Below are 26,990 nucleotides of genomic sequence, written 5' to 3'. Positions count from 1 at the left end.
TGGTAGAGATTTGGATTATTATGCAACTTATATGAAGCAGAAGAGCATGCAGTAGCTGCTCCAGAATGCTGGCATGTTCAATTGTAGTGCTTGGAAGGTTCCACTCGTCAAAGCCAACTCCCTTTCCAGCAATGCTTGTTGGTTCATCATCTGTTTGCATAACGAACCCCTCAAGCTCAGGCTTTGTATCATCAGAACCAATCAAATCCAAGGATTGGCCATGTGGAGATCCAAATGGTCCCTTCAAGATCAAATCATTTCCTGCATTTCTTTTCACCACACCAGATTCCCAGTTTTCCGAATCCTCTGCCTCCAAGGCCAGGAAATCATATTCAAATTCAACAAAACTATCCTGCTCACCCAACTCGATCGAGATCCCACGGGCTCCAAATACACTAGTGTTGCGAGGAACGCAAGAAAAGAAACACATGAAAATATTGGAAAAATATTTAGATTCCGATAAATATTAAAAAATTACTAAACTGACAACATGAAACTTGTGAAACATTATGAAAGAATATGAAACACATGAAAAGATTTTTCTAATTATTTTAGCCGTTGAATTTAAATTTGAACTATTAAATCTTTTAATTTTCTCCTTCTGTACATATAATCTTTTTATCTATAGAATTTAACAAAATAAAGCGAAACTAACCAATAGATATAGTAGAAGAAATGCAAAAAGGAGAAAACAAAAAGGAAGGGAATGTTTTCATTCTTTACAGTTAGATTATTAGATCTTTTCCGTTGGATTTAATGAATTTATAAATATAAAATTAAAAGAAAAATACACATATATGGTGGGCCAACCCACTAACCCGGAAGGAATTATGGGCTAAATTTGCTATAAAACTCATATTTGCCTCAAGGTTGAAACAACTTGGAATAGGTTTGGAATCTAAAATTTAAGTTTTACTCTAATAGTTAAAGTAGATCTTACATGAATAAAGATGATAATCTCTACTAATTAATGAAATCCTCTTTGTCAACCAAAAGATGATGAAAAGACAAATTAGTCTTCTATCACACAAAAAAAAAATGATGGGCAATAATGTAATTTCACAGGTCCAAATTTTACTGTTTTTTATTGAAGCCTCACCTACAGATGATGTTAAAATACCTCCAATATTAAAAAAAAGAAAAAACCAAAAAAAAAACCTCTCACTCCCCTCACGTTCTCTCTCTCTGTCTCTCTCCCTCTCTCCTTCTCATTTTCTAAAAAAATGTGTTGATACACACAAAGTGTGTAGGCAAATGCTAGTAATAATAATAATAATAATAATAATAATAATAATAATACTCTACTTTACATGAAAATAATAATAAAACATTTCTTCAGAAGATGATACCTGGACGTAGAGAATGGGATCAAATCGACCATTAGCTTCAAATATCTTAAAATCTATATCTGTATGGAAGGGATGTGGGATATTTTGTGCCAGTAGTGTCCTTTTCCTGGTTGGCATCTCTCTTTTAGCACTGGACACCCAGAGATCCAAAGTTGCGTAAGTGAAGGAGGCAGACCCTCATCTGGAATGGATGCTAGCTTTGGACAATTCCAGAGTCTAAGAGATTGAAGGGAGGTGAGGAATTGAAAGCCTTTGCCGCTCAATTTCTTCAGATTCGGGAAGCTATGTATTGAGAGATGAGCGAGAGATTTAGGGAGGAGCGTCTCCATGCGGACCATGTCGGGTGGAAACGACATCGTACCCGGGTCATCACCATAGATCCCCAACTTGCTAAGAAAGGTGAGTCTGTGCAACCCCCACTCCAACTCCCACAATGACTTACAACTCTTGACCTTCCAAATATGAAGTAATGTTAGGTTGGGAGGAAAAGTCAAACCTTCATGGTAGTCAATTCTCAATTCCTCAACAGAGTTGAGATTGTGCATGTCTTCGGGCAACGCCTCCAATTTCTCGCAATAGATGATACAGATATTTCTCAGGTTGGAGGGTCTTCTCCCCCCACTCAGTCTCGGGATGGAAACAAGACTTCCACATCTTTCAATATGTAGCTTTTGAAGATTGCTGAGGTGGCATAATCCATCCGGTAAGGATTTCAGATTTTGGCAATTCCAGATCTCAATATATTCAAGGCAGTGATTGGTGTTGTCGTTGAAGGACCCGTCCTCTGCGATTAGCTCCAGTTGTTTACATCTGTATGTCTGAAGGTGTTTAAGTGTCCTGAGAAGCTGGCCACTCAATGATAACGACGTCAGAGATTCACATCCATCGATAAACAAGTACTCAAGACAACTATGAGAATAAGACGACCAAGAAGAACCAACAGCCTCCTCATCTACTAGTGATTTCAAATTTTTGCACTCTCTTATCTCTATTCTTCTGAGATTTTGGGGAATCTGGAATTTTGTAAAATATATCAACGAATCGCACGATGTCATCTCGATGTCTTTAAGAGAAGGTGGCAGACCAACATTTGGGAAAGAAACTAGATGTGAACATTCATGTATGCCAAGCTTTTGAAGAGATGACAACTGATTTAACCCTTTTGGTACCTTCAAAAGATTTTTGCACTTGTTTAACTCTAGACATTCAATCCTGCACTCCAATATTTGCAATTCCTCTGCTTCTTTTCCCAATTCTTCAACTAGAGGAGAGTTGTCTTCGATTTCCAAACGGCCAAGAGAAGTCAACTGTTGAAATAATCTACCCTCATTCTTCAATGAAGATATCACCTCCTCACATCCATTAATCTTCAAATCTCTAACCTTGGTTAATCCCTTGTTGAACAAATCCCCTGTTTGCAGAGACATCACCTCCGAAATGTTTGAAAGGCACAAAGACTCTAATAACTCAAACTCAACCTTAGCAGCTGTATGCACCAACACTTCACAAACGTCAATGTTTAATTGACAAAGTCGTTTGTAGTTGGCAGTTGAAACCACTAATTCTTCACATTCAACAATTTCAAGCTTAGCTAAAGAATTGAGGTTCTCTGGCAGCTTACCCTCCAGTTTAGAACATTTTTTTACTAAGAGTGTTTTCAGGTAAGGGAAAACACCACTTTCATGATCCAGTTGGAAAGGAAGCCATTCTTTCCAATGCTGCATTTCCACAAACTCAAGAGTCTCTAATACCCGAAAGGGCAAGTTACGATCTCCATAAAACTCAGCACCAACACTTTCCACTGCATTCATTCCTCTAATATAAAGTTCTTTGAGTAGAGGCAATTGTCCAAGAGGTGGCAACGACAAACAATTATTACATTCCTCTAAGCGCACAAGCACCATATTGGAGAACAAATGACCTCCAACCCATGTTGAAAATTCCTTGCCGGCATAACTCTTGATGGTGAGCTCCTTGATCTTTCTATGAGGCTCTAACATGTCAAGCACAGCAGATTCCATTTCTCTTGTGTCACTTGAATGAGACCATTTTAAGACCAACGAATCAAGCCTCGCCTTGTATTTTAAGTTGGCCCCTTGAGCATCCTCAACATCAGTCACATTCTCCAATCTTGAGATGCACAATGTCCCTCGGAGATGCGATAGGGGCCCCATCTCTCGTATTCCTGATTGATCACTTCCAGCATTGACCATAAAATTAGGCAAAGATTGGAGATTCACCAATCTACCTAGTTTTAGAGGCATTCCTTCCAACGAAGATACATCTGAGTTGTTGAGATGGCGCAAATTAATTAGATTACTCATGTCTGCAGGCAATGACTTCAAACCGTAACAGCATTCCAATATCAATGTCTGCAAGTTGTAAAGAGTACTTATCGATTTAGGCAAACTACTTATAGCTGTGTAGGAAAGGTCAAGATACCATAGATATGTCAAATCACCAATTGAGTTTGGCAGCTCAGTTATTCTATAGCCATTAAAAGAAAGCACCCGCAAGTACTGCAATTTTGGCAATAAATCAGAAGTAACCTGATGGCTTAAATAATTGTAGGCAGAACCCTTTCTGAGTGGCAAGAAGGTTCGCATACATTTCACTTCAGAAAATGCCTCAAATCTTTTAACCCCATCATAACGACCGATAATGTAAGACGAATGGCGAGCCTTCGGAAAACATCTAAGTTGTACACCATCATCATTTTGCTTATCCTCCAATCTAAAACAAATATCTCCAGCTGCCCATCGTGCTAAATCACCAATGAGGTCATGCATCACATATTTTGAAGTATTATTGGTTGACTTTTGAAACAATGACCTAGATACGAGCTCCCGAAAATAATCAGCACCTAAATCTTCAATTTGCTTATTATCTTCTGGTTGAGGATGAATCAAACCCTCGGCCATCCACAGAAGGATCATTTGCATCTCCCCGAATTCATAGTCATTTGGAATTATTGAGCAATAGGCAAAGCATCTTTTCAAATGTGAAGGAAGATAAAAGTAACTTAGTCTCAACACAGGAAGTATGTCATGCTCATTTGAGAGACTCCACAACTTGTTGTTCAATAGTTCTTCCCATTCGTCTATTTCTCTACGAAGTAGAACACCACCAAGGGTCCTCGCGGCCAAAGGCAATCCCCTACACTTTGCAACAATTTTCTCCTTAAGTAACTCGTAATTTGATGGCTTGTCGTTAGAATTTAAGAATGCATGCTGCTCAAATACTTGTAAACAAAAATGATTTTCCATAGGCACCAAATTGTGAACCAGCGTGGCAGCTCCCATCATTTTTGAAACATCTGTATCACGTGTTGTCACAACTATCTTGCTTCCTTGTGCTCCATCATGAAAAGTGGACTGCAGCTTCTTCCATTCACCGTAGCTACACGTTTTCCAAACATCGTCTAAAACAATTAAAAACTTCTTCCCCGCTAACTTCTTATGCAGATCATTTTGAACCTTATTGTAATCTTCTGTGGTACATTGCCGAGATGTGATTGATTCAAGAATTTGCTTTGTCACTCTTTCAAGGTTGAAGTCGTCAGATACGCACACCCAAACGGCTGGTTGAAACATTTGGGTTGCAACCATATCTTTAAGTACTTGTCCAGCAAGTGTTGTCTTTCCGACTCCAGCCATACCGACAATTGCAACTACCTCGAAATTGACAGCCCGATGCTCTTGTTTCGACAGCAGCTCAACAATCTTCCCTTTGTCCTCATCCCTTCCAATCACAGGTCCATCTGGTAGACTAGTACTCGGCGATATGTGTTGGCGTGCCTTTGTAGTCAATGTCCTAGTATCAATTTTCAAACTAAGCTGGTCTTTTCTTTCAGATATCTCTTGTAATCGCTCGGAAATCTTCTGTATTTCCGAGTTCATTTTGAAGTTGAAAACACGATTAGGAATTGATTTCCATGCTTTGCTTCTTGTGCTGGAATGAGCATGTTGTATCTGACGTTTCAACATTTTAGTATGATATTTATCCAACACGTCTTCCGCATCAAAAGCCAAGTCCTTGAGATCATCGAGCCAGAGCTTCAGTGCGTTGCTCTCAGCCATCAGTTGCCTTTCCTCCGCGTCATTCAGAACCGCTCCAATTGCAGACAAGGTGGCACTCCATTTCTTCAGGTTTTGATCGACGCCCTTTACGAGTCCAAAGTACTTCAAGACCTCACGTTGCGCCAACTTGTCAACCAGCACTTGGAGGAATGCCACAAGAAAAACCTCTCCCGGCATAGTTTCTTGAATTGGAAGTTTGATCCGTTGAGCAATACCAATCAAGACTCACAAGTAGTCACAGCTGCACAATTAAAACAAATGAAACTAATTATTGTATACAAATTTATACAATTCCATAACCGTCCAACCGGCTATACAGGGGCTCAATCGGGTATGTTAAAAATGAAACACTTTTTACATGTTAAAATACTAAAGTAGGACTCTACAAGTTACACAACTCGAAACTCACATGGATATAGGAGCAGATGTATAGCAAGAACTTACATGGAAGTCGTCAGATCATGAGGAGAGGACACTTGCTTCTGAGGATCAGGTTTCAGTTGAAGTTGAAAACGTTAGTGCAATTAACAAAGTGTTGAACATGAAACCATATATATATTTAGTTGCAATTAAGATGAAGAAAATGAAATAAATAACGAATAAACAATGGATTTCCCATATATAAAGATATAGTTGGAAGAAGAACTTACTGCATCAATTGAAGTTTTCAGATGATCATGAAGATGAAGGGACTTAGGGCTGGTTTGGTATTGCTGTGCTTTAAAAAAAAAGCTGCTTCTGCTTTCCTGTAATTTCCCAAAAAAAAAAGATGAAAATTTATAACAATCATCCAGTTAACTAGGAAGTGGGTAACTTCCAAATCAAAAATAGAAGAAAACCCAGATGCCATTGCCTATTTTTATCCAAAAGGAAAATTCACAACAATTATCAAGTCCAACTAGCAACTGGGTTATCTTCCAAATCAAAATTAAACAACACCCAGATGTTAAAAATTGCTTCTTTCTATCCAAATTAAAGAGCAAGTCAAATGCATTAGCCTCTAAGCAAAGTGGCAGATCTCAAATGGTAACATCACACCAATTGTCCTAAGAAAAATTAATCTAAACATTTCCTAAAAGGAAGAATAGAAACAGAGAGCCTGTGAGACCCTCTTCAATTCCAAATACTCGTTCAACATAATCCAAAAAAAGGTAGTGTGTTTAAGAAACAAACAAACAGAGTACATAAACAAAAATTAAAAATAAAAAAGGGCAGAAAAAGAAGAGGTGTACATAAACAAACAAAAGAAGAGGAGTACATAAACAAACAGTGTGTGTTTAAGAAACAAACCAACATCATCACTGCACCAACTCAGGAAAACATACATAAGGATTCGACGTAACTGTGGAGTGCCGGCTGTCGACTACCTGAAGCCCTCCCCCTCCTCCTTTACCCGGGCTTGGGACCGGCAATGTAAGATAAACTTACATAGGCGGAGTTACTCAGGAAAACATAATCTAAATAATTAAACTACTTAGATTTATTAGAATCAGACAACACTGTTCCAATTTAACTTCTCTTTGGTTAAAGTGAGGACCTTTATGCTGGAGATCTACAATTCCATTTTCATTTATCAAATTTTGATCAAATAACGCAAACAGTTTGCATCTCAGTTAATTAAGAGTATGTATCCATTGAATCCCCTCTTCCCCACTATTGCTTGTGCCAAAGAAAAAATAGCACCAATGACGGCAGCCTCGGTTATAAAACATAAGTACAACAGCGTTGTCACACGAAACTATTGTTTGTAGTTGTAACTGGAAAACAACGACATGGTTATCGACATGTAGAAAATTTGCTTAACGTAGAAGTAAAGGATTCGATGGTTCAGATTTCGGATTTCTGGATCTTCTGACTGAAGAATATTATACATTGGTGTTACATCTAATTTTAGAGCAACATAATCCTAAATATATAATCCAGACATATATTAAGAGCAACACTATCGTTGCCAATCAAACCCAAAGAGCTGAAATTGCTTCATGGATCTCATGATAATAATTAGAACCTTATTTCAATAATTAGGACCTTAATTCAAACCCCAAAACTAAAATTTAGAGAATTAATTCAAACCCCAAAACTGAAAATTAGAACATTAATTCAAACACCAAAACTGAAATTGCTTCAACGATGGGGGAGAGAGAGAGAGAGAGAGAGAGAGAGTTATGTTTACCTAATCGATGAGATCGAGCCTGTGTTCGCCTTCACTGGTTCGTTGGTTGCCAAATAAACCCTGTTTCAGAAAACCCCAAAAAAATCGATTCATCATCCATGTTAGCTGCTAGAACCAAACCTTGAATTAAAATTAAACTACAAAAATAGAAGCAAACTGAGAGAGCAGCCAAACCCGAACCTACCTAAATTAAATTAATTAATTACAGCAAATATATTCAAGCAAATCGAGTATGCTCGGTCTGTACCTGGTACCTGGTACCTGGAAGGCGACGACGGTGTGGCGCTGAGACTGACGGAGAGAGAGGAAAAGGAGGAGGAGGAGGAGGAAGAGGTGCAGCTGCAGAAGGGAAGACGGCGTGCAGTGTTTTGCGAGAGAGAGGAGAAAAGAGGGCAAGGTTGGAGAAAAGGAGAGGAGAAATGAGAGCAAGGTTGGCAATTGAAAATTTCATTAAAACGTCACTGTAGCTCCGTGTTTTCAATTTGTAAGCTGTTTTCTGAAGCTTCTTTTTGCAGCTTCCATTTTTGACTTTTTTTCATGTGAAACTTTGAAATAAAATTATTTTAAGATGTTTATCAAACACTAAAATCCCTAGCTTTTTTTTCATTCCAGTTTTTTTTTTTTTAATCATCTCAATCCCAAACCGGAGCTTATTTCCATCGAACTCATCTGATCGCTTATGAAAGTCAACGAATCCAGATTCCAGACCACAAGATACCTTAGAGCTCTGCAATAATTCAATTTGCTATGCTAATTCCCTTGACCATCGTTTAGTCACAAGGGCTGCAACTAATCTCCACGCTTTACTTACCATATCCTGAATAGATGTTTAAGGAATGAAAATTGAGCAGGGTTTTCATGAAGGAGTGAAATATCATAAATTGTGGGTTATCTTGGGATAAGGTTTTTCTCTTCAAACTATTGTGTTTTGGGTCTAAGTTCTTCTTCGTTTCTATAATTTAGATGAATTTTGGGTAGATTACTTTTCATTTGTCATTTTGGTCTGGTGGAACCTCGGTGGTACAAGAAAATTTTATTAAAATGAAAAAAAAAAGTTACACCTAATGAAAGAATGACATAAAATTTACTCATCTTCATAACGAAAAAACACAAAAAAAAAAAAATGACATATGACCAAACGCCTCTAAAACAAAACTTAGAAGATAGGAAGCTACAAAACAAACAAATTTTTTAAAAGAATTAGGTTTGCAATTGTGTCGGTATTCCACCAACCCACGACAATCCACGAACAAGAAAAGTTAGAAACTAGGTGGGCACTGGGCCGGGACGAAATTTGGAGAGACTTGATTTAAAAAGGAAACAAGAAAGGCCAGGTACACGGATTTTTTTTTTTTTTGGGAATTACCGTAACGAAGTAAATCACATCGGTTCATATGAAAACTGCATTTAGTTCATGAGCTGCAATGCTCTACAAAATTTTGTACGTTAACAAGCACTAAACTTTTCAATGACAACCAACTTCCCCAATAAATTAAATCCAGAGCTTACTAGTTCTCTACAAATTATAACCAAACATAGCATTATATTAACATCCTTAATATCAAATAAACTTCAAATAACCAAAAAGACAACTAATTTCATAACAAGCAAAATAAAAACAACCCAGAAAATAACAAACAATCAAAACCCAGAAACAAAACACCTAAAAAAAGAACAAAGTTTCAATTTTTCAGAGAGGAAAAAGAAAGAGAATTGAAATGGAGAGGCTCCCAATAGTTGAAGACCTCGTCGCAGTCGTGTATGATGTTTGATGTGGCGCTCATGTACCTCAGCATTCTCAGAGCCACCAGCGGAAAGAACCACCCAAACCCTTTGTAGACGGCGAATGCGAACAGGTACGGCGAGATTGGCTGCTCCATCGGGAACTCATCGACGACCCTGTCGTCGGCGCACCACAAAGCGTCGCCAGCGATCGAGGCCTGATGATGATGGCAACGGACGGAGCGAGGAAGACAGGAGCGAATCAGGAGAGATCGAGGTCTGACGATGATGGTGGCGGCGAGAGAGGAAAGGAGATTCAAGGAGGAGAGATCGAGGGAGGAGAGATAGAGAGGGGAGAGTTGAGTGAATTGGGTGAGAATGGAATGGAGTCTTGGGAGTCCCGGACAAGAATAAGAGGGAGAGAGTGAAATCAACGGTTATTTTTCTTTACCCGCCCCGCCTCGTCCCGCTTTGTATTGATAAGTTTTGGACCCATTCCGAATCTTAATTACCAGTCCCGACCTGAGTTTTCTATATCCGTTTGCCCACCCCTCTTGTATTCTTACCACGAGAATCACTTATCTAATTCGCCATTGAGTCAATATTTTAAATAAATAACACAATAACACGTGAAGATAAACTTAATATATATATATATATTAGAAAAACTTTGTTTTGAATGATTCATTCATTTGTCTTGTTGAAAGTATAAAGGTCATAAAAAATAGGGATAATAATTATAGCCGTTAAAATCGATAACAGTGGATAACCACCCGAATAGATTGGATTTGGATGTGATCGGGTATATTTTGGATATGGGGAAAAACCGTGAGTAATATTCGGTTTTGGTTTTGGATACGGTTATAGAGGTCCCCAATTCATATATGTCCCCGAATCTTAATCGAATTATATATAATATAATTGTATGATAATATATATATATATATATATATATATATATATATATATATATATATATATTATTCACTAAATCTATTACCTTGATAATACAAAAGCTGCACTGTGTGAGTTGCATTTTGTGGGTAAGTTAAAAAGTTTTGATATTAATCAAAATCTATGAGAATCCAGACCAATAGTACTTATAGGAGATATCAAAGATTAGCCAACATTATAAATGTCTAGCTTTAATTTTTATGCTCCACAAGATCCATTCATTAAATCATTTTATACATCAAATATTTAATGACGAAATTAATATTTACTAAATTATTATGCATCAATTAAACGAATAAAATTTTTGTATTGATGAATGAGTATAACCGTTAACCGATGGGGAATCTGTTACTCGATGGGTATGGTTATGGATAATACCTGATGATTAATTGGCGATTATGGATATGATTAATTTTTGTGATTATGGGGATAAATATAGTATTTCCGTCCCAAACCGAACCATTGACATCCCTAATAAAGAATTTCCATAAAACAAGTACACCATTGATGAGGTATCACATTGCTCGAATAATACAAGGGCAATTAGTCACAAACTCATAGTGGACAACTTTTGACAAATTGTGGCACTTTTGATTTCCCTTTTTAAAACTGCTGTGTAATCAATTTTATACGCGAAGGTTCATGCCCTTCATATATTAATCAGAAATAGGAGGCAAAAATGCAGGAACTACTTAACAAAACACAAAGGACAAGAAAACAAACTTGATCATTTTGGCAGACCAGGAAAACGCATGGCAACTGTTATTATGTTTTGAATGACTTTCATGTGTACCGTCTAAAATGTAACGGACGCGAAGAATTTCATAGAGCGAGTACATTGTCGTTCTGATATGACATTGCTTGAATAATATAAGAATAATTAATCACAATAGCACGTTTTGACAAATCATTACACTTTTGATCACACATTTTAAAAATTGCTATGTTAAGTGAATATTGTAATATGAGCTTACTCAATTGACAATTTTTGAACTTTGAGCTTACCCAATTGGAAATTTGTAAACTTTGAGCTTACCCAATTGGTGATTTGTATCAGAAAGTTTTCAGACTATGCATCAGGGCTATGATATACGCTGTTTTTTTTAAGAAAGCATCCTCTTGGACATCTTCCATCTGATACGAGGTCCTATACTAGTTGGTGTAGCAAATTTGTGGTGGGGATTGAAACTATCATTCTGCTGATGTCTCGCTCAACTTTTGTGTTTAAACACCCTGTTACATCGAATTATTCACGAATTGTGTGTGTGTGTGTGTTTTTTTTTTTACAAACCATAGGATAATTTATACTAAATTCAACTTGGGTGCAAAAAAGTAAACACACCGCTCTAGTCAACTTAACTTAAATCAAGTATGCGGCTTTATAGGTGCAAATTTTGTGTTCTAACCTAATGTGGACTTCTCTATACTAGTTCGTGTAGCATATTTATATATGCTTTCAAGAGTTGCAAACTTTTATTTTTGGAAAACAAGTATATGATTCGATGTTCAATCTTTTGGTGTATGATCGTGAATAAGCAAATTGACCAAAAGAGGAAGAATAAAGGCAATAAAGATTGCTCTATATATACACAATCTTACAACACCCCCATACCAAAATACATACATTTCTAGCATTCACTTATCATCCTTGAGGAGAATGAGGTTAAAAGTTAAAACTAAAACCAGTGCATACCAAAGTGGCTGCGCCAAAGAAGCAAGAAAGCAGCAGGAGGTGATGACCAAATTACTCAATAGCTCAGGAAATTGGCCTTCTGCCAATGGAACTTGTTACTCTTCTCAACTACAATCAGTCGGGAAATTATTTGAGATAACAATTACATTTCAGCTTGAAAGGGTGTCGCCTGCTCAAGAAACTGTTCACAAATAGACTTCGAAAATCTGCAACGAGAAACGAAAACCAATTATTACAAGTATTTTGGTTTTGATAGGCAGTAACTCAAGGCATTTTACATTTTGCAGAAGGAAAATTGCTCCTTTAACAACCAAACTGCCAGCACAAATGTAGTTTAGAGCACGGAAAGGAAAATGGAGAATAAAGGTAAACATTACCTCTTCTTGACCAGAAGCACTTATTACTGAAGAATATACTGAATAGAGTTTATCGCATTCTGCTGTTGTTTAATTGATGGTTTCGGGGCAAGAGGACTGCAAATGAGCATATTGGAACTTAGTCCAGCAGTATCTTAAAATTGACTAGTCGAAAATGCCAAAGCAATAGCTACTAAGACCATGGCTTTAAACCATAAAAGTACCTTCAGAGATGCAGCAAAAGCTTTCTGGGGGGAAGATCGTCGCTGGGTCTGCTCTATTCTGGCAAGAAACGGCAAAAGCCAGGCAGTTTTTACTGTACAAAACAAGAACCAAACAATAGATTATTTTGGAGCCCGGCAGAGTTGACAGTTTCAAAGGGTACACGATCTATGCCTTTTGCTAAAATACATATCACCGAGATGACTGTGATGCTCTATATATATAACAATTGAAATATATATACCTTGACCATGAAGGAATAAATTTCCTATTTGGTATGACATTGTCATCATCGTCATTTTCATCATCTGATTCTTTGTATGGAGAGATGTCATAAGACTGCTCTTGACCTGTAATGCCAATTGATCTCCATTTCTTTGTCTAAATCGCTCGGTACCTTAAATCTCACAGGAAGTATCAGCACAAGGCTTTACAGAGAAGGTAAAAGAGCACAAAAGTATGCAGCTATTCATGCATAAGAAAGCGTTCTACCAGTGGTTCAGATTTGAGTTTACAATAAGCTGATAGGAGTTTTAACATAAGAGAACTCTTGCACTTAGTCGATTGTAGCCTTTTTTCCTATATTGTGGTAACGATAGCCAAAAGGAAGGCCTCAAAAGAGTTAAAACCCAACAAGTTTAAAGGTCCCATGCAAACTACATCAACAGAGGATTATAATTCATGATATGCTCACAGTTTATCACTCTGCTCCAGACTATGCAAGTAAAAGCACTCAACATGCAAGTAGATCCTAACATATGGTGGGTATCGATTGTTAAAAAGTCACCACCATTTACCTCTGCTTTATACCCATAATTACTTGCCTCATGGAACTCTTCGTGGACAATACTTTCTCTTCCGGCGTTGCTTATTGAAATCCTGGAAGTACAAGGCTCAGTCTCCGAAATATTTCTGGAATTGTCAAATCCCCTTTCTGCCTCCATTTTCTTATTTGCCATTTCATCCTTAGATTTCTTACCGCCAGGGCCTCTTCCATCCTACACAAGAAAGCACAATGTAGAATGTGATACCTAACATTGCAAAAAGAAAAAGATATAATGAAATGAGGCAGAGCATAAAGAATCATACAATGGCCTGGCTTTTCATTTCATTCTCTACTTTTTCAGCAGGTAACTTGTATTCATGTTCTCTCTGCTGTCTACGGGCTTCAACACGCATTCTTTTTCTTTCCGTCTCCTTCCTTTCTTCCCCTTCCCTTTGTCTCTTCTTTGATCCCGTATCAGCTTCTTTTTTCTTCCTCTCTTCTTTTTTTTTTTTTTTTTTTTTCTGCAGCTCCAACTGCTTCATTTTCTCCTGCTCCATTCTTGTCCTTTTCCTGGTTGGCATCTCTCTTTTAGCATAAGACACCCACAGATGCGAAGCTGACTAAGTGAAGAAGGCAGACCCTCCTCTGGAATGGATGCTAGCTTTGGACATCTAGAGAGTTGCAGAGATTGAAGGGAGGTGAGGAATTGAAAGCCCTTCCACATCAAAGGCCAAGTTCCTGAGATTGTCGAGCCAGAACATAAGGAACCTATTAGGGAACTTAATAGGTTCCTTATGTTTATTCTCATGAAAAGTGGGAACGACAAGGAAATTCTGTGTTCAGATGACCACTTATGTCCGCGTCCGTACCATGATCAGCATCTCGTCCTCATTAATATCGTCCATCAAGTATTCAGTAAAACCCAACCATCAATTCCGACAGATTCATTCCTATCACTGCCGTCTTGTCTTAAGTGGATGTGGTCCTAAAATTAGTTTTTCACCATCAGTTTCTTTCTGATGATCAATGACTGTTGCCTGCTACTCCTCCACCTCCAGTTTCCTGCTGCGGGGTTCCGAGGCCTCCATTGGTGTAAGAAATTTATATATGTTCCAAGAGTTGCAAGCTTTAATTTTTGGAAAAGAAGTATATGATTCGTTGTTCAATCTTTTGGTGTATGATCGTGAATAAGCAAATTGACCGAAAGAGGAAAAATAATGGCAATAAAGATTGCTATATATCCATAATCTTACAACACCTCCATACCAAAATACATACTTTTCTAGCCTTCTCTTATCATCCTTCAGGAGAATGAGGCTAAAAGTAAAACTGAAACCAATGCCGACCAAAGTGGCGGCGCCAAAGAAAAATCAAGGCAGCAGGAGATGCTGACCAAATTACTCAATAGCTCATGCAATTGCCCTTCTGCCAATGGAACTTGTTACTCTTCTTAACTACAATCACACTGCAAATTATCTGAGATAAGTTACAACAGACTCCTATATATAAAAATTAAAAAATTAAAAAAAAAAGTTCTAGACGTTTCAGCTACATTTCGGCTTGGAAGGGTGTTGCCTGCTCAAGAAACTGTTCACAAATAGACTTTGAAAATCTGCAACGAGAAATAAAAACCAATTACTACAAGTATTTTGGTTTGATAGGCAGTAACTAAAGGCATTTTACATTTCGCAGAAGGAAAATTGCTCCTTTAACAACCAAACTGGCAGCGTAAATGTAGTTTAGAGCATGGAGAGGAAAAATGAGAATAATCAATAAAGGTAAACATTACCTCTTCATGATCAAAAGCTCTTATTACTGAGGAATATACTGAATAGAGTTTAGCACATTCCGCTGTTGTTTAATTGATGCTTTTCGGGCAAGAGGACTGCAAATGAGCATATTGGAACTTAGTCCAGCAGTATCTAAAAATTGACCAGCCAAAATGCCAATGCAATAGCTACGAAGATCGGGACTTTAAACCATAAAAGTACCTTCAGAGATGCAGCAAAAGCTTTCTGGGGGGGGGGGGGGGGGGGCGAATATCGTCTTTGGATCTGCTCTATTCTGGCTAGAAACGGCAAAAGCCAGGCAGTTTTTACTGCACAAAACAAGAACCAAACAACAGATATTTTATAGCGCAGCTGAGTTGACACTTTCAAAGGGTACACAATCTATGCCTTTCGCTAAAGATACATATCACCAAGATGATTGTGACGCTCTTTAACTTGAAAATCATATTTCATATATAACAATTGAAAAACATACCTTAACCATGAAGGAATAAATTTACTATTTGGTATGACATTATCGTCATCGTCATTTTCATCATCAGATTCTTTGTATGCAGAGATGTCATAATACTGCACTTGACTTGTAATGCCAAGTGAATTCTCCATTTCTCTGTCTAAATTGCTAGGTACCTTAAATATCACAGGAAGTATCAGCGAGAGGCTTTACAGACAAGGTAAAAGTGCACAACAGCATGCAGCTATTCATGAATAAGAAACTTTCTAAAGGTGGTTCAGACTTGAGTTTACGATAAGCTATTAGGAGTTTTAAAAGAAGAGAACTCTTGCACTTAGGCGAGTGTAGCCCTATTTCCTGGTATAAAGAAGGCCTCAAAATAGGTTCAACCCAACAAATTTAGAGGTCGTATGCAAACTTCAACAACAGAGGATTATAATTCATGCTATGCTCACAGTTTATCACTCTGCTCCTGCCTATGCAAGTAAAAGCACTCAACATATGCAACTAGATCCTAAGATATGGCGGGTATCGATTGTTAAAAAGTCATTAGCATTTACCTCTGCTTTATATCCATAACTACTCGAGGCCTCATGGAACTTTTCGTGGATAATATTTTCTCTTCCGGCATTGCTTATTGAAATCCTTGAAGTACTAGGCTCAGTCTCCAAACTATTTCTGGAATTGTCAAATCCCCTTTCTTTGTCCATTTTAAATTTCTTACCGCCAGGGCTTCTTCCATCCTATACAAGAAAGCCCAATATAGAATGTGAAATCTAACATTTTAAAATATATATGAAATGAGGCAGAGCATAAAGAATCATACAGTGGAGTGGTTTTTCATTTCTTTCTCTAGTTTTTCAGCAGGTAACTTGTCTTCATGTTCTCTCCGCTGTCTACGAGCTTCAACATGCATTCTTTTTCTTTCCTTCTCCTTCCTTTCTTCCTATTCCCTTTGTCTCTTCTTTGATGCCATATCAGCCTCTTTTTTCTTCCTCTCTTCTTCTTTCCTTTTTTCCGCAGCTCCAACTGCTTCATATTCTCCTGCTCCATTCTTGACCGCTCAAGTTTCAGACCATCCTCTAATTGCTTGACAGCACCATTCATGGTCCTCATATCCACACCCTCTAGAAGCCCAGTTGGAAGAGACTGGTAGAGATGTGGAAAATTATGCAACTTATATGGTCCTCATATCCACACCCTCTTGACCTTCCAAAAAACGCCTGACCAATATCATAAAGTTTCTTTCTCGAGCAACTATGACTATCCTCACTCGTCAAAGCTATTTCCCTTTCCAGCAATGCTAGTTGGTTCATCATCTGTTTGCAAAACGAACCCGTCAAGCTCAGGCTTTTGTATCACCAGAACCAATCAAATCCAAGGATTGGCCATGTGGAGATCCAAATGGTCCCTTCAAGATCAAACGATTTCATGCATTTTTTTTCCCACCTCACCAGATTCCCAGTTTTTCCAGTCCTCTGCCCCCAGGCCAGGAAATCATATTCAAATTCAACAAAACTATCCTGCTCACTCAACTCGATCTGAGATCCCATGGGCTCCAAATAAACTAGTGTTGCGAGGAACGCGAGAGAAGAAACCTTGGCCCAGAAATAGAGAATGGGATCGAATCAACTATCAGCTTCAAATCGGCTGTCAATCTATCTGTATTTTAGGGATGTGGGATATTTTGTGCCAGTAGCGTCCTTTTCCTGGTTGGCATCTCTCTTTTAGCATTGGACACTCAGAGATGGTAAGTCGCTCTAGTGAAGGAGGCAGACCCTCCTCTGGAATGGATGCTAGCTTTGGACAATTCCAGAGATGCAGAGATTGAAGGGAGGTGAGGAATTGAAAGCCCTTACTGCTCAGTTTCTTCAGATTCGGGAAGCCTTTTATTGTGAGGTGAGTAAGAGATTTGGGAATGAGCGTCTCCATCCGGACCATGTCGGGTGGAAACGACACCGTATCTAGGTCTTCACCTCCGATCCACAAGTATCTAAGAGAGGTGAGTCTGTGCAACCCCCACTCCAACTCCCACAATGACTTACAGCTCTTTACCTTCCAAATTTCAAGAAACGTGAGGTTGGGAGGAAAGGTCAAACCTTCACGGTACTCGATCCTCAATTCCTCAAGAGAGTTAAGATTGTGCATGTCTTCAGGCAACGCCTCCAATTTCTCGCAACTGGTGATCTGGATCTCTCTCAGGTTGGAGGGTAGTCTCCCCCCACTCAGTCTTGGGAAAGAAACAAGACTTCCACAATCTTGAATATATAGCTTTCTCAGATTGCTGAGGTGGCATAAGCCATCCGGTAAGGATTTCAGATTTTGGCACTTCCAGAGATTAATGTATTCAAGACAATAATTAGTGTTGTCGTGGAAGAACCCGTCCTCTGCGATTAGCTCCAGTTGTTCACAACCAAGTATCTCAAGGTGTTTAAGTGTCCTGAGAAGCTGGCCACTCAATGATAACGACGTCAGAGATTCACATCCTTCGATCTTCAAGTACTCAAGACAAATATGAGAAGAAGACGACCAAGAAGAACCAACAGCCTCCTCATCCACTAGTGATTTCAAACTTTTGCACTTTCTTATCTCTATTCTTTTGAGATTTTGGGGAATCTGGAATTTTGCAAAATATATCAACGAATGGCACTCTCTAATCTCGACGTTTTCAAGAGAAGGTGGCAGACCTACATCTGGGAAAGAAACTAGACGTGAACATTCGTGTATGCGAAGCTCTTGAAGAGACGACAGCTGATTTAATCCTTTTGGTAGCTTCAAAAGATTTTCGCACTTTTTTAACTTTAGATATTCAAGCCTGCCCTCCAATATTTGCAACTCCTCTGCTTCTTTTCCCAATTCTTCAACTAGACGATAGTTGTCTTCAATTTCCAAACTATTAAGAGAAGTCAACTGCTGCAATAATCTACCCTCATTCTTCAATGAAGACGTCACCTCCTCACATCCATTAATCATCAAATCACTAACCTTGGTTAATCCCTTCTTGAACAATTCCCCTGTTTCCAGATACATCACCTCCGAAATGTTTGAAAGCCACAAGGACTCTAATAACTCAAACTCAACCTTACCAGCTGTATGCACCAACACTTTACAACCGTCAATGTTTAACTGACGAAGTTGTTTGTAGTTGGCAATTGAAACCACTAATTCTTCACATTTAACAATTTCAAGCTTCGCTAAAGAATTGAGGTTCTCTGGCAGCTTACCCTCCAGTTTAGAACATTTTGTTATTGACATCCTTTTCAGGCAAGGGAAAGCACCACTTTCGTGATCCAGTAAGAAAGGAAGCCATTCCTTCCAATGCTGCAATTCCACAAAATCAAGAGTCTCTAATACCCGAAAAGGCAAGTTACGCTCTCCATAAAACTCAGCACCAACCCTTTCCACTGCATTCATTCCCCTAATATAAAGTTCTTTGAGTTGAGGCAATTGTTCGAGAGGTGGCAACGACAAACAATTGTTACATTCCTCTAAGCGCACAAGCCCCATATTAGAGAACAAATGACCTCCAACCCATGATGAAAATTTCTTCCCGGCATAACTCTTGATGGTGAGCTCCTTGATCTCTCTATGAGGCTCTAACATGTCAAGCACAGTAGATTCCATTTCTCTTGTGTCGCTTGAATGTGACCATTTTAGGACCAACGAATCAAGCCTCACCTTGTATTTTAAGTTGGCCCACTGAGCATCCTCGACATCAGTCACATTCTCCAATCTTGAGATGCACAATGTCCCTTGGAGATGCGATAGGGGCCCTATCTCTCTTATTCCTGATTGATCACTTCCAGCACTGACCACAAAATTAGGCAAAGATTGGAGATTCACCAATCTACCTAGTTTTGGAGGCATTCCTTCCAACGAAGACACATCTGAGTTGTTGAGATGGCGTAAATTAGCTAGATTACTCATGTCTGCAGGCAATGACTTCAAATCTGAACAGCCTTCCAATATCAATGTCTGCAGGTTGTAAAGAGTACTTGTCGATTTAGGCAAACTAGTTATAGCTGTGTAGGAAAGGTCAAGATACCGTAGATATCTCAAATCACCAATTGAGTTTGGCAGCTCAGTTATTCTATAGCCATTAAAAGAGAGCACCCGCAAGTATTGCAATTTTGGCAATAAATCAAAGGTAACCTGACGACCTAAATAATTGTAGGGAGAACCCTTTCTCAGTGGCAAGAAGGTTCGCAAACATTTCACTTCAGAAATTGCCTCAAATCTTTTAACCACCTCATACTCACCCATAAGGTAAGACGAATGGCGTGCCTTCGAAAAACATATAGGTTGTACACCATCATTATTTTGCTTATCCTCCAATCTAAAACAAACATCTCCAGCTGCCCATCGTGCTAAATCACCAATGAGGTCATGCATCACATATTTTGAAGTATTTTTGGTTGACTTTTGAAACAATGACCTAGATACGAGCTCCCGAAAATAATCAGCACCTAAATCTTCAATTTGCTTATTATCTTCTGGTTGATGATGAATCAAACCCTCGGCCATCCACAGAAGGATCATTTGCATCTCCCCGAATTCATAGTCATTTGGAAGTATTGAGCAATAGGCAAAGCATCTTTTCAAATGTGAAGGAAGATAAAAGTAACTTAGTCTCAGCACGCGAAGTATGTCATGCTCCTTTGACAGACTCCACAACTTGTTGCTCAATGTTTCTTCCCAATCATTTATTTCTTTACAAAGTAGAACGCCACCGAGGGTCCTCGCGGCCAAAGGCGATCCCCTACACCTTGCAACAATTTTCTTCCTAAGTAACTCGTAGTTTGGTGGTCTGTCGTTAGCATTCAAGAATGCATGCTGCTCAAATACTTGCAAACAAACATCATCCTCCATAGGCTTCAGATTGTGAACCAGCATAGCAGCTCCCATCATTTTTGAAACATCTTTATCACGTGTTGTCACAATTATCTTGCTTCCATGTGCTCCATCTATAAACGGGGACTGCAGCTTCTTCCAGTCACCGTGGCTACACGTTTTCCAAACATCGTCTAAAACAATTAAAAACTTCTTCCCTGCTAACTTCTTATGCAGATCATTTTGAACCTTATTGTAATCTTTTGTGGTACATTGCTGGGATGTGATTGATTCAAGAATTTGCTTTGTCACTCTTTCAAGGTTGAAGTCGTCAGACACGCACACCCAAACGGCTGGTTGAAACATTTGGGTTGCAACCATATCTTTGAGTACTTGTCCAGCAAGTGTTGTCTTTCCGACTCCAGGCATACCGACAATTGCAACAACATAGAAATTGGCAGCCCGATGCTCCTGTTTCAACAGAAGCTCAACAATCTTCCTTTTGTCCTCCTCCCTTCCAATCACAGGTCCATCTGGTAGACTAGAACTAGGCGATATGAGTTGGCGTGCCCTTTTAGTCAACGTCCCAGTATCAATTTTCAAACCAAGCTGGTCTTTTCTTTCGGATATCACTTGTAATCGCTTGGTAATCTTCTGTATTTCCGAGTTCATTTTGAAGTTGGAAACACGATTAGGAATTGATTTCCATGCTTTGCTTGTTGTTTTGAAGTTGGAAACGCGATTAGGAATTGATTTCCATGCTTTGCTTGTTGTGCTGGAATGAGCATGTTGTATCAGACGTTTCAACATTTTAGTATGACATTTATCCAACACGTCTTCCGCATCAAAAGCCAAGTCCCTGAGATTATCGAGCCAGAGCTTCAGTGCGGTGCTCTCAGCCATCAGCTGCCTTTCCTCCGCGTCATTCAGAACCGCTTCAATTGCAGACAAGGTGTCACTCCATTTCTTCAGATTTTTATCAATGCCCTTTACGCGTCCAAAGTACCTGATGACCTCGCGATCTGCCAACTTGCAAATCAACACTCGGAGAAATGCCCCAAGAAAAGCATCTGCGGCCATAGTTTCTTGAACTGGAAGTCTGATCCGTGGAGCAATACCAATTAAGATTCACAAGTAGTCACAGCTGCACAATTAAAACAGATGAAACTAATTATTGGTATGTTCAATTAGTTCAGTTACATGGTATGTTCAATTACGTTTTACTTAAAATTGCTTAAGTTGAAAGACAGAACACGAAAGATAAATTCGAAACTACAAAATAATATATTTGTTACATTTAAAATAACATTATTAATTTAGAACGTGACACGTTCCACAACTTGAAACACATTACATTATTAATTAATAAGACCAGATGCGTAGTGAGAACTTACGTGGAAACAGATCGTCAGATCAAGAGAACACTTGCTTCCCGGGATCAAGTTTTAGTTGAAGTTGAAAACTTTAGCGCAGTTAAGGCTGAGTGGTTTCCTGGACGCTTGAGCTGTTGAGCTTAAAACTGCACAAACTGTTGAACATTAAACCACATAAATATATATATAGCTACAAAGCCTGCAATTAAGATGAAGAAAATGAAATAATTAAATAAATAATGGATTTCCCATATAATTATAAATGGAAGAAGAACTTACTGCATTAATTGAAGTTTTTAGATGATCATGAAGATGGAGAGACTTGATTCCATCTGATCTGATCTGATCTCGTACTGGGGTCAAAGATTCCAAACGACAAAGATTTCAGAGCTTTCAATAGTTCAATGTGCTATGATAAATCCTCCTCTTTGTTTTCTCTCTCTCTTCGTTGCCGCGGGGCATAATTTTGTCTTCTACTTTTTCCTGTGTAATAAAAAACTTATGTCCTGAGCGCACAGCACAAAGCACAAAGCACAAGAAACAGCACATGGTAGAAAAGTTAAAAAGCTATAATGCTTTGTAACATAGATTACATTATTTTGCTTTGTGAGTAATCAGTTCAGTTTTTTTCATTTTTTGTATGCTATTGTAGTTAATGTAAAAATGGTCGCGATCTGGTATGGATTGGGTTTTAGCTTTAATCATGGGCTTTTTTTTTTTTTTTAAGTCAATTGATTTGAAACCCCCTGAATTTTAATTAATTCTACTAGAAGTGTTTTTATTGTTTTTATTTTAAGAAATTTTCTTCAATACTACGACCTATGAGCATTGAATTTTTTTTATTTTTTTTATTTTTTTATTATTATTTTTTATGGAAGAAGAGAAAGAATTTAAGTTTGATCCGCTGACCAATACCAATCAAGGCTCACAAGTAGTCACAGCTGCACAATTTAAGCAAATGAAACTAATTATATGGATGCACCGGAGCTCAATCGGATATGTCAAAAATTATATATTGTTTACATATTTAAGAAACACTATTAATTTAGGACACGACAAGTTACACAACTTGAAACTCGGATGGATATAAGACCGAATGTGTAGCAAGAACTTACATGAAAGTCGTCGGATCACGAGGACACTTGCTTCCGAGGATCAGTTGAAGACTTGAAGTTGAGAACTTTAGTGCAATTAAGATTTAAGTAGTTCCATGGAAGCTTGAGGCTCGAGCTTATGACTGCACATGGTGTTGAACATTAAATCATATATATATAGCTGCAATTAAGAAGAAGAAAATGAAATAATTAATGAATAAATAATGGATTTCCCATATTGATATAGTTGGAAGAACTTACTGTATCAATTGAAGTTTTCGGATGACCAAGAAGATGAAGGGACGCGTTTCCATCGATGTGATCGCTTATGAAAATCATCAAATTCAGATTCCAGATGACAAAGATTTTAGAGCTCTTTCAATAATTCAATTTGCCATGATAAGTTCTCTTGTGACCAGAAAGAAAGTGATCGCTTATTAAAATCAACAAATCCAGATTCCAGATGACAAAGACTTTATAGCTCTTTCAATAATTCAATTGGTCATGATAAGTCCTCTTGTGACCAGAAAGAAAGTGTTGCTTTCCTCTTTATTGTTCTCTCTTGACTGTCGTGGGGTCATAATGTTTATGTTATAAAAAAAAGCTAATCGGGACTAAATTTGTAAATAAGATTTACAAGCTAAATAATGTAGCATTAATAAGGATAAGCACTTTTATCAAATAATAGTCCAATTATTAATACGGAGAATGAAGAGAGGGGCCAGAATGAAGAAGAAGGGGATATTTTTGTTTTTTTAAATACTTTTTCAAAATTAAAAAAATAATATTTAATATAGAAGTTACTTAGTCATTTAGTATTGTGGTCTAGTGGTATTCCTCTTCACTGGTAAGTGAAAGGTTTTAGGTTTGATTATATCCAAATGTGAATTTGAACCATATTATTACAAATCTATTGTGAGGCGAGGCTAAGTTCATCATTTTCTTTAATGTAGATAATATCAATTGTTCAAAATATATATATAAGTTAATTAGAGTTGGATCAAAAGACACATGACAGAATTTAAGATGTATAATGAATGTAGATCATAATTTATAGTAATGAGCAAATTAAAATGTACTATTTATCGTGAGCCAAGGACAAGAAAAGAAAGCAAAGTTGATAATTTGGCAGAGACCAAGAAACGCATGGCAATTGGTAAACGGACAAGGATTCTCTCCTTTTTTTTTCCATATATTTCCATCATTTCCTATTTGTGTGGTCATAATTAAGTAATGTCAATATTTTATATTGATTTTTTTATAGAGATAATAAGACAAAAAGACTTAGCTCAATCGTGACCACACAAACAGAAGGATGATGGAAATATATGGGAAAAAAGGAGAAGAGAATCCTTGTCCTTGGTAAACACCCCCAGGGCTCTTTATCCTACCGACCCCAGATTTTACCAAAGTTACTACCATGCGGATTGCTTCAGCTTTACCATCGTTTAGTCACAAGGGCTGTAACTAATCTCCACAGGTTACTTGCCATATCCTGAATAGATGTTTAAGAAATGAAAATTGAGCAAGATTTTCACGATGGAGTGTAATATCACAAATTGTGGGTTATCTTGGGATGAGGTTTTTCTTTTCAAACTATTATGTTTTGGGTCTAAATTCTTCTCTTTTCTCATAATTTAGATGAATTTAGTGTATATTATCTATCGTTTGTCATTTTGTTTTGGTAGAATCTTGGTGGTATAAGGAAACTTTATTGAAATGAAAAAAAAAATTACACTTAATGAGAGAATGACATAAATTTTACTCATCTTGATGACGAAAATACACGAAAAAATGACATATGACCAAATGCCTCCAAAACAAAACTTAAAAGGTAAGAAACTACAAAACAAACCAATTTTTTAAAAGAATTAGGTTTGCGATTGTGTCAGTATTCCACCAACAACATATGCTAGAAAAGTTGCAATTCCAGTATCCCCACGACAATCCACGAACAAGAAAAGTTAGAACGTTATATTCTTTCTACGAGAATCACTTATCTAGTTCACCATTGAGTTAATATTTCAAGTAAATAACATAATAACGCCTGAAGAGAAACTTAACATCAAAGAAAAAAAAATTTAGAAAAGCTTTATGTTTTGAATGATTCATTCATTTACTTAGTCTAATATATAACGGCCATGAAAATTTTCCATAAAACAAGTACAACATTGATGTGATATCACATTCCTCGAATAATACAAGGGCAATTAGTCATAAGACTCATAGTGGACAACTTTTGACAAATTGTGGCACTTTTGATTCACTTTTTAAAACTGCTGTTCAATCAATTTTATATGTGAAGGTTCATGCCCTTCATTAATCAGAAAAAGAGAGAGGAGGGGGGAGGTGGGATTGCAGGAACCACCTAACAAAACACACGAAGGTCAAAGAAACAAACTTGATCATTTGGCAGATCAGGAAAACGCATGGCAACTGTTATTATCTTTTGAATGACTTTCATGTGTACAATTTAAAATGTATAAAACACAAAGAATTTTCATAAAACGAGTATACTATAACTTTTTTTTTTGAACGAACGAGTATACTATAAACGAGTATAATTTAGTCAGCACGTTTTGACAAATTATTACACTTTTGATCACACATTTTAAAAATTGCTCTTTTAATCAATTTTATCATTGAAAGGTGAATATTGTCCATCATTAATCAGAGAGCATCATTAATCAGAGAGGGGGTGAAATATGAGCTTACTCAATTGACAATTTTTGAACTCTGAGCTTACCCAATTGGGAATTTGTCAACTTTGAGCTTACCCGGTTGGTGATTTGCATCAGAAAGTTTTCAGACTATGCATCCAGATTCCAGACGACAAAGACTTAAATTAGAGCTCTTCAATAATTCAATTTGCCATGATAAGTCCTCCTCTTTGTGACCAGAAAGAAAGTTGTACTTTCCACTTTTTTCTCTATCTTCATTGTCATGGGGTCATAATTTTTTGCCTTTTGCTTTTATTTTTTCTCTATCTTCATTGTCATGGGGTCATAATTTTTTGCCTTTTGCTTTTATTTTTTCTCTATCTGGTTTGGATTGGTTTCTAGGAGTGCTTTTGTTGTTTTAATTATAAGAAAACTTTTTACAAGACAATTTTTGAACTCTGAGCTTACCCAATTGGGAATTTGTCAACTTTCAGCTTATCCAGTTGGTGATTTGCATCAGAAAGTTTTCAGTTGAAGTTGAAAACTTTAGTGCAATTAACAAAGTGTTGAACATGAAACCATATATATATATATATAGCTGCAATTAAGATGAAGCAAATGAAATAAATAACGAATAAATAATGGATTTCCCATATAGATATAGTTGGACGAAGAACTTACTGCATCAATTGAAGTTTTCAGATGATCATGAAGATGAAGGGACTTGTTTCCATTGAACTCATCTGATCGCTTATGAGTTATGAAAGTCAACGGATCCAGAACCCAGATGACAAAGACTTTAGAACTCTTCAATAATTCAATTTGCTATGATAATTCCTTTTTTTTTTCTTTCTTTTCATTGTCGTGGGGTCATGATATTTGTCTTTTACCTTTTCTTTATCTTTTATATTTGTTTTCTTATACGAGCTTCAGCTTCAGCTTCATCCTGCCGGCACTAGATATTACCAAAGTTACCACCATGCGGACTGCTTCAGCTTTACCATCGTTTAGTCACAAGGGCTGTGACTAATCTCCACGCTCTACTTACCATATCCTGAATAGATGTTTAAGGAATGAAAATTGAGCAGGATTTTCATGACGGAGTGAAATATCACAAATTGTGGGTTATTTTGAGATAAGGTTTTTCTCTTCCAACTATTGTGTTTTGGGTCTAAATTCTTCTCCGGTTTTCATAATTTAGATGAATTTAGGATAGATTATCTATCATTTGTCATTTTGTTCTAGTAGAACCTCGGTGGTACAAGGAAATTTTATTGATATTAAAAAAAAAGTTGCACCTAATGAGAGAATGACATAAACTTTACTCATCTTGATAAAGAAAACACACAACAAAAAGTGCATAAGACCAAACGCCTCTAAAACAAAACCTAAAAGATAAGAAGCTACAAAACAAACAAAATTTAAAAGAATTAGGTTTGCGATTGTGACAAACTTTACTCATTTTGATAAAGAAA

The 26,990-nt window shown here is 37.4% G+C and overlaps 3 protein-coding genes across 12 annotated transcripts; all 3 read right to left on the bottom strand.

Annotated features, from left to right (window-relative positions):
• Positions 1–122: 122 nt before the first annotated feature.
• On the bottom strand, positions 123–7,988 carry LOC114823241 (putative disease resistance RPP13-like protein 1). 7 transcript variants are annotated; one of them, XM_070807441.1, is made up of 6 exons: positions 7,849–7,988; positions 7,602–7,661; positions 6,079–6,174; positions 5,873–5,910; positions 1,350–5,669; positions 123–477 (listed from the first exon to the last, which is right to left on the bottom strand). In XM_070807441.1, exon 5 carries the CDS (start codon positions 5,603–5,605, stop codon positions 1,403–1,405), a length of 4,203 nt encoding a protein of 1,400 aa, XP_070663542.1. In that variant the 5' UTR covers positions 5,606–5,669; positions 5,873–5,910; positions 6,079–6,174; positions 7,602–7,661; positions 7,849–7,988; the 3' UTR covers positions 123–477; positions 1,350–1,402. The 7 variants fall into 7 exon arrangements, with proteins under 7 accessions (XP_070663542.1, XP_028954539.2, XP_028954540.2 ...); XM_029098706.2 differs by having other exon boundaries at positions 123–395; XM_029098707.2 differs by having other exon boundaries at positions 123–395; positions 7,856–7,951.
• A 3,848-nt stretch (positions 7,989–11,836) lies between these two features.
• LOC139189141 (uncharacterized) lies at positions 11,837–14,123 on the bottom strand. The gene is made up of 6 exons (XM_070807461.1): positions 13,638–14,123; positions 13,346–13,546; positions 12,793–12,945; positions 12,551–12,642; positions 12,348–12,443; positions 11,837–12,176 (listed from the first exon to the last, which is right to left on the bottom strand). The coding sequence occupies exons 1-3, from the start codon at positions 13,893–13,895 to the stop codon at positions 12,880–12,882; spliced, it is 525 nt and encodes a 174-aa protein (XP_070663562.1). The 5' UTR covers positions 13,896–14,123; the 3' UTR covers positions 11,837–12,176; positions 12,348–12,443; positions 12,551–12,642; positions 12,793–12,879.
• Positions 14,124–14,529: 406 nt separating this feature from the next.
• LOC103413682 (putative disease resistance RPP13-like protein 1) lies at positions 14,530–26,341 on the bottom strand. 4 transcript variants are annotated; one of them, XM_070807422.1, is made up of 11 exons: positions 23,117–23,327; positions 22,877–22,998; positions 22,041–22,244; positions 21,783–21,916; positions 16,385–21,532; positions 16,119–16,301; positions 15,580–15,734; positions 15,306–15,412; positions 15,104–15,199; positions 14,867–14,926; positions 14,530–14,779 (listed from the first exon to the last, which is right to left on the bottom strand). In XM_070807422.1, the coding sequence occupies exon 5, from the start codon at positions 21,466–21,468 to the stop codon at positions 17,212–17,214; it is 4,257 nt and encodes a 1,418-aa protein (XP_070663523.1). In that variant the 5' UTR covers positions 21,469–21,532; positions 21,783–21,916; positions 22,041–22,244; positions 22,877–22,998; positions 23,117–23,327; the 3' UTR covers positions 14,530–14,779; positions 14,867–14,926; positions 15,104–15,199; positions 15,306–15,412; positions 15,580–15,734; positions 16,119–16,301; positions 16,385–17,211. The 4 variants fall into 4 exon arrangements, with proteins under 4 accessions (XP_070663523.1, XP_028954535.2, XP_028954538.2 ...); XM_029098702.2 differs by lacking the exon at positions 23,117–23,327 and adding an exon at positions 26,197–26,341 and having other exon boundaries at positions 14,530–14,926; XM_029098705.2 differs by having other exon boundaries at positions 14,530–14,926.
• Positions 26,342–26,990: the final 649 nt, after the last annotated feature.

This window comes from Malus domestica, chromosome 11 (assembly GCF_042453785.1).
Source record: "Malus domestica chromosome 11, GDT2T_hap1".
Classification (NCBI taxonomy): Eukaryota; Viridiplantae; Streptophyta; class Magnoliopsida; order Rosales; family Rosaceae; genus Malus; species Malus domestica.
Note: the sequence above shows the minus strand (reverse complement) of the source record. Positions and strands in the feature narration are given on the sequence as shown.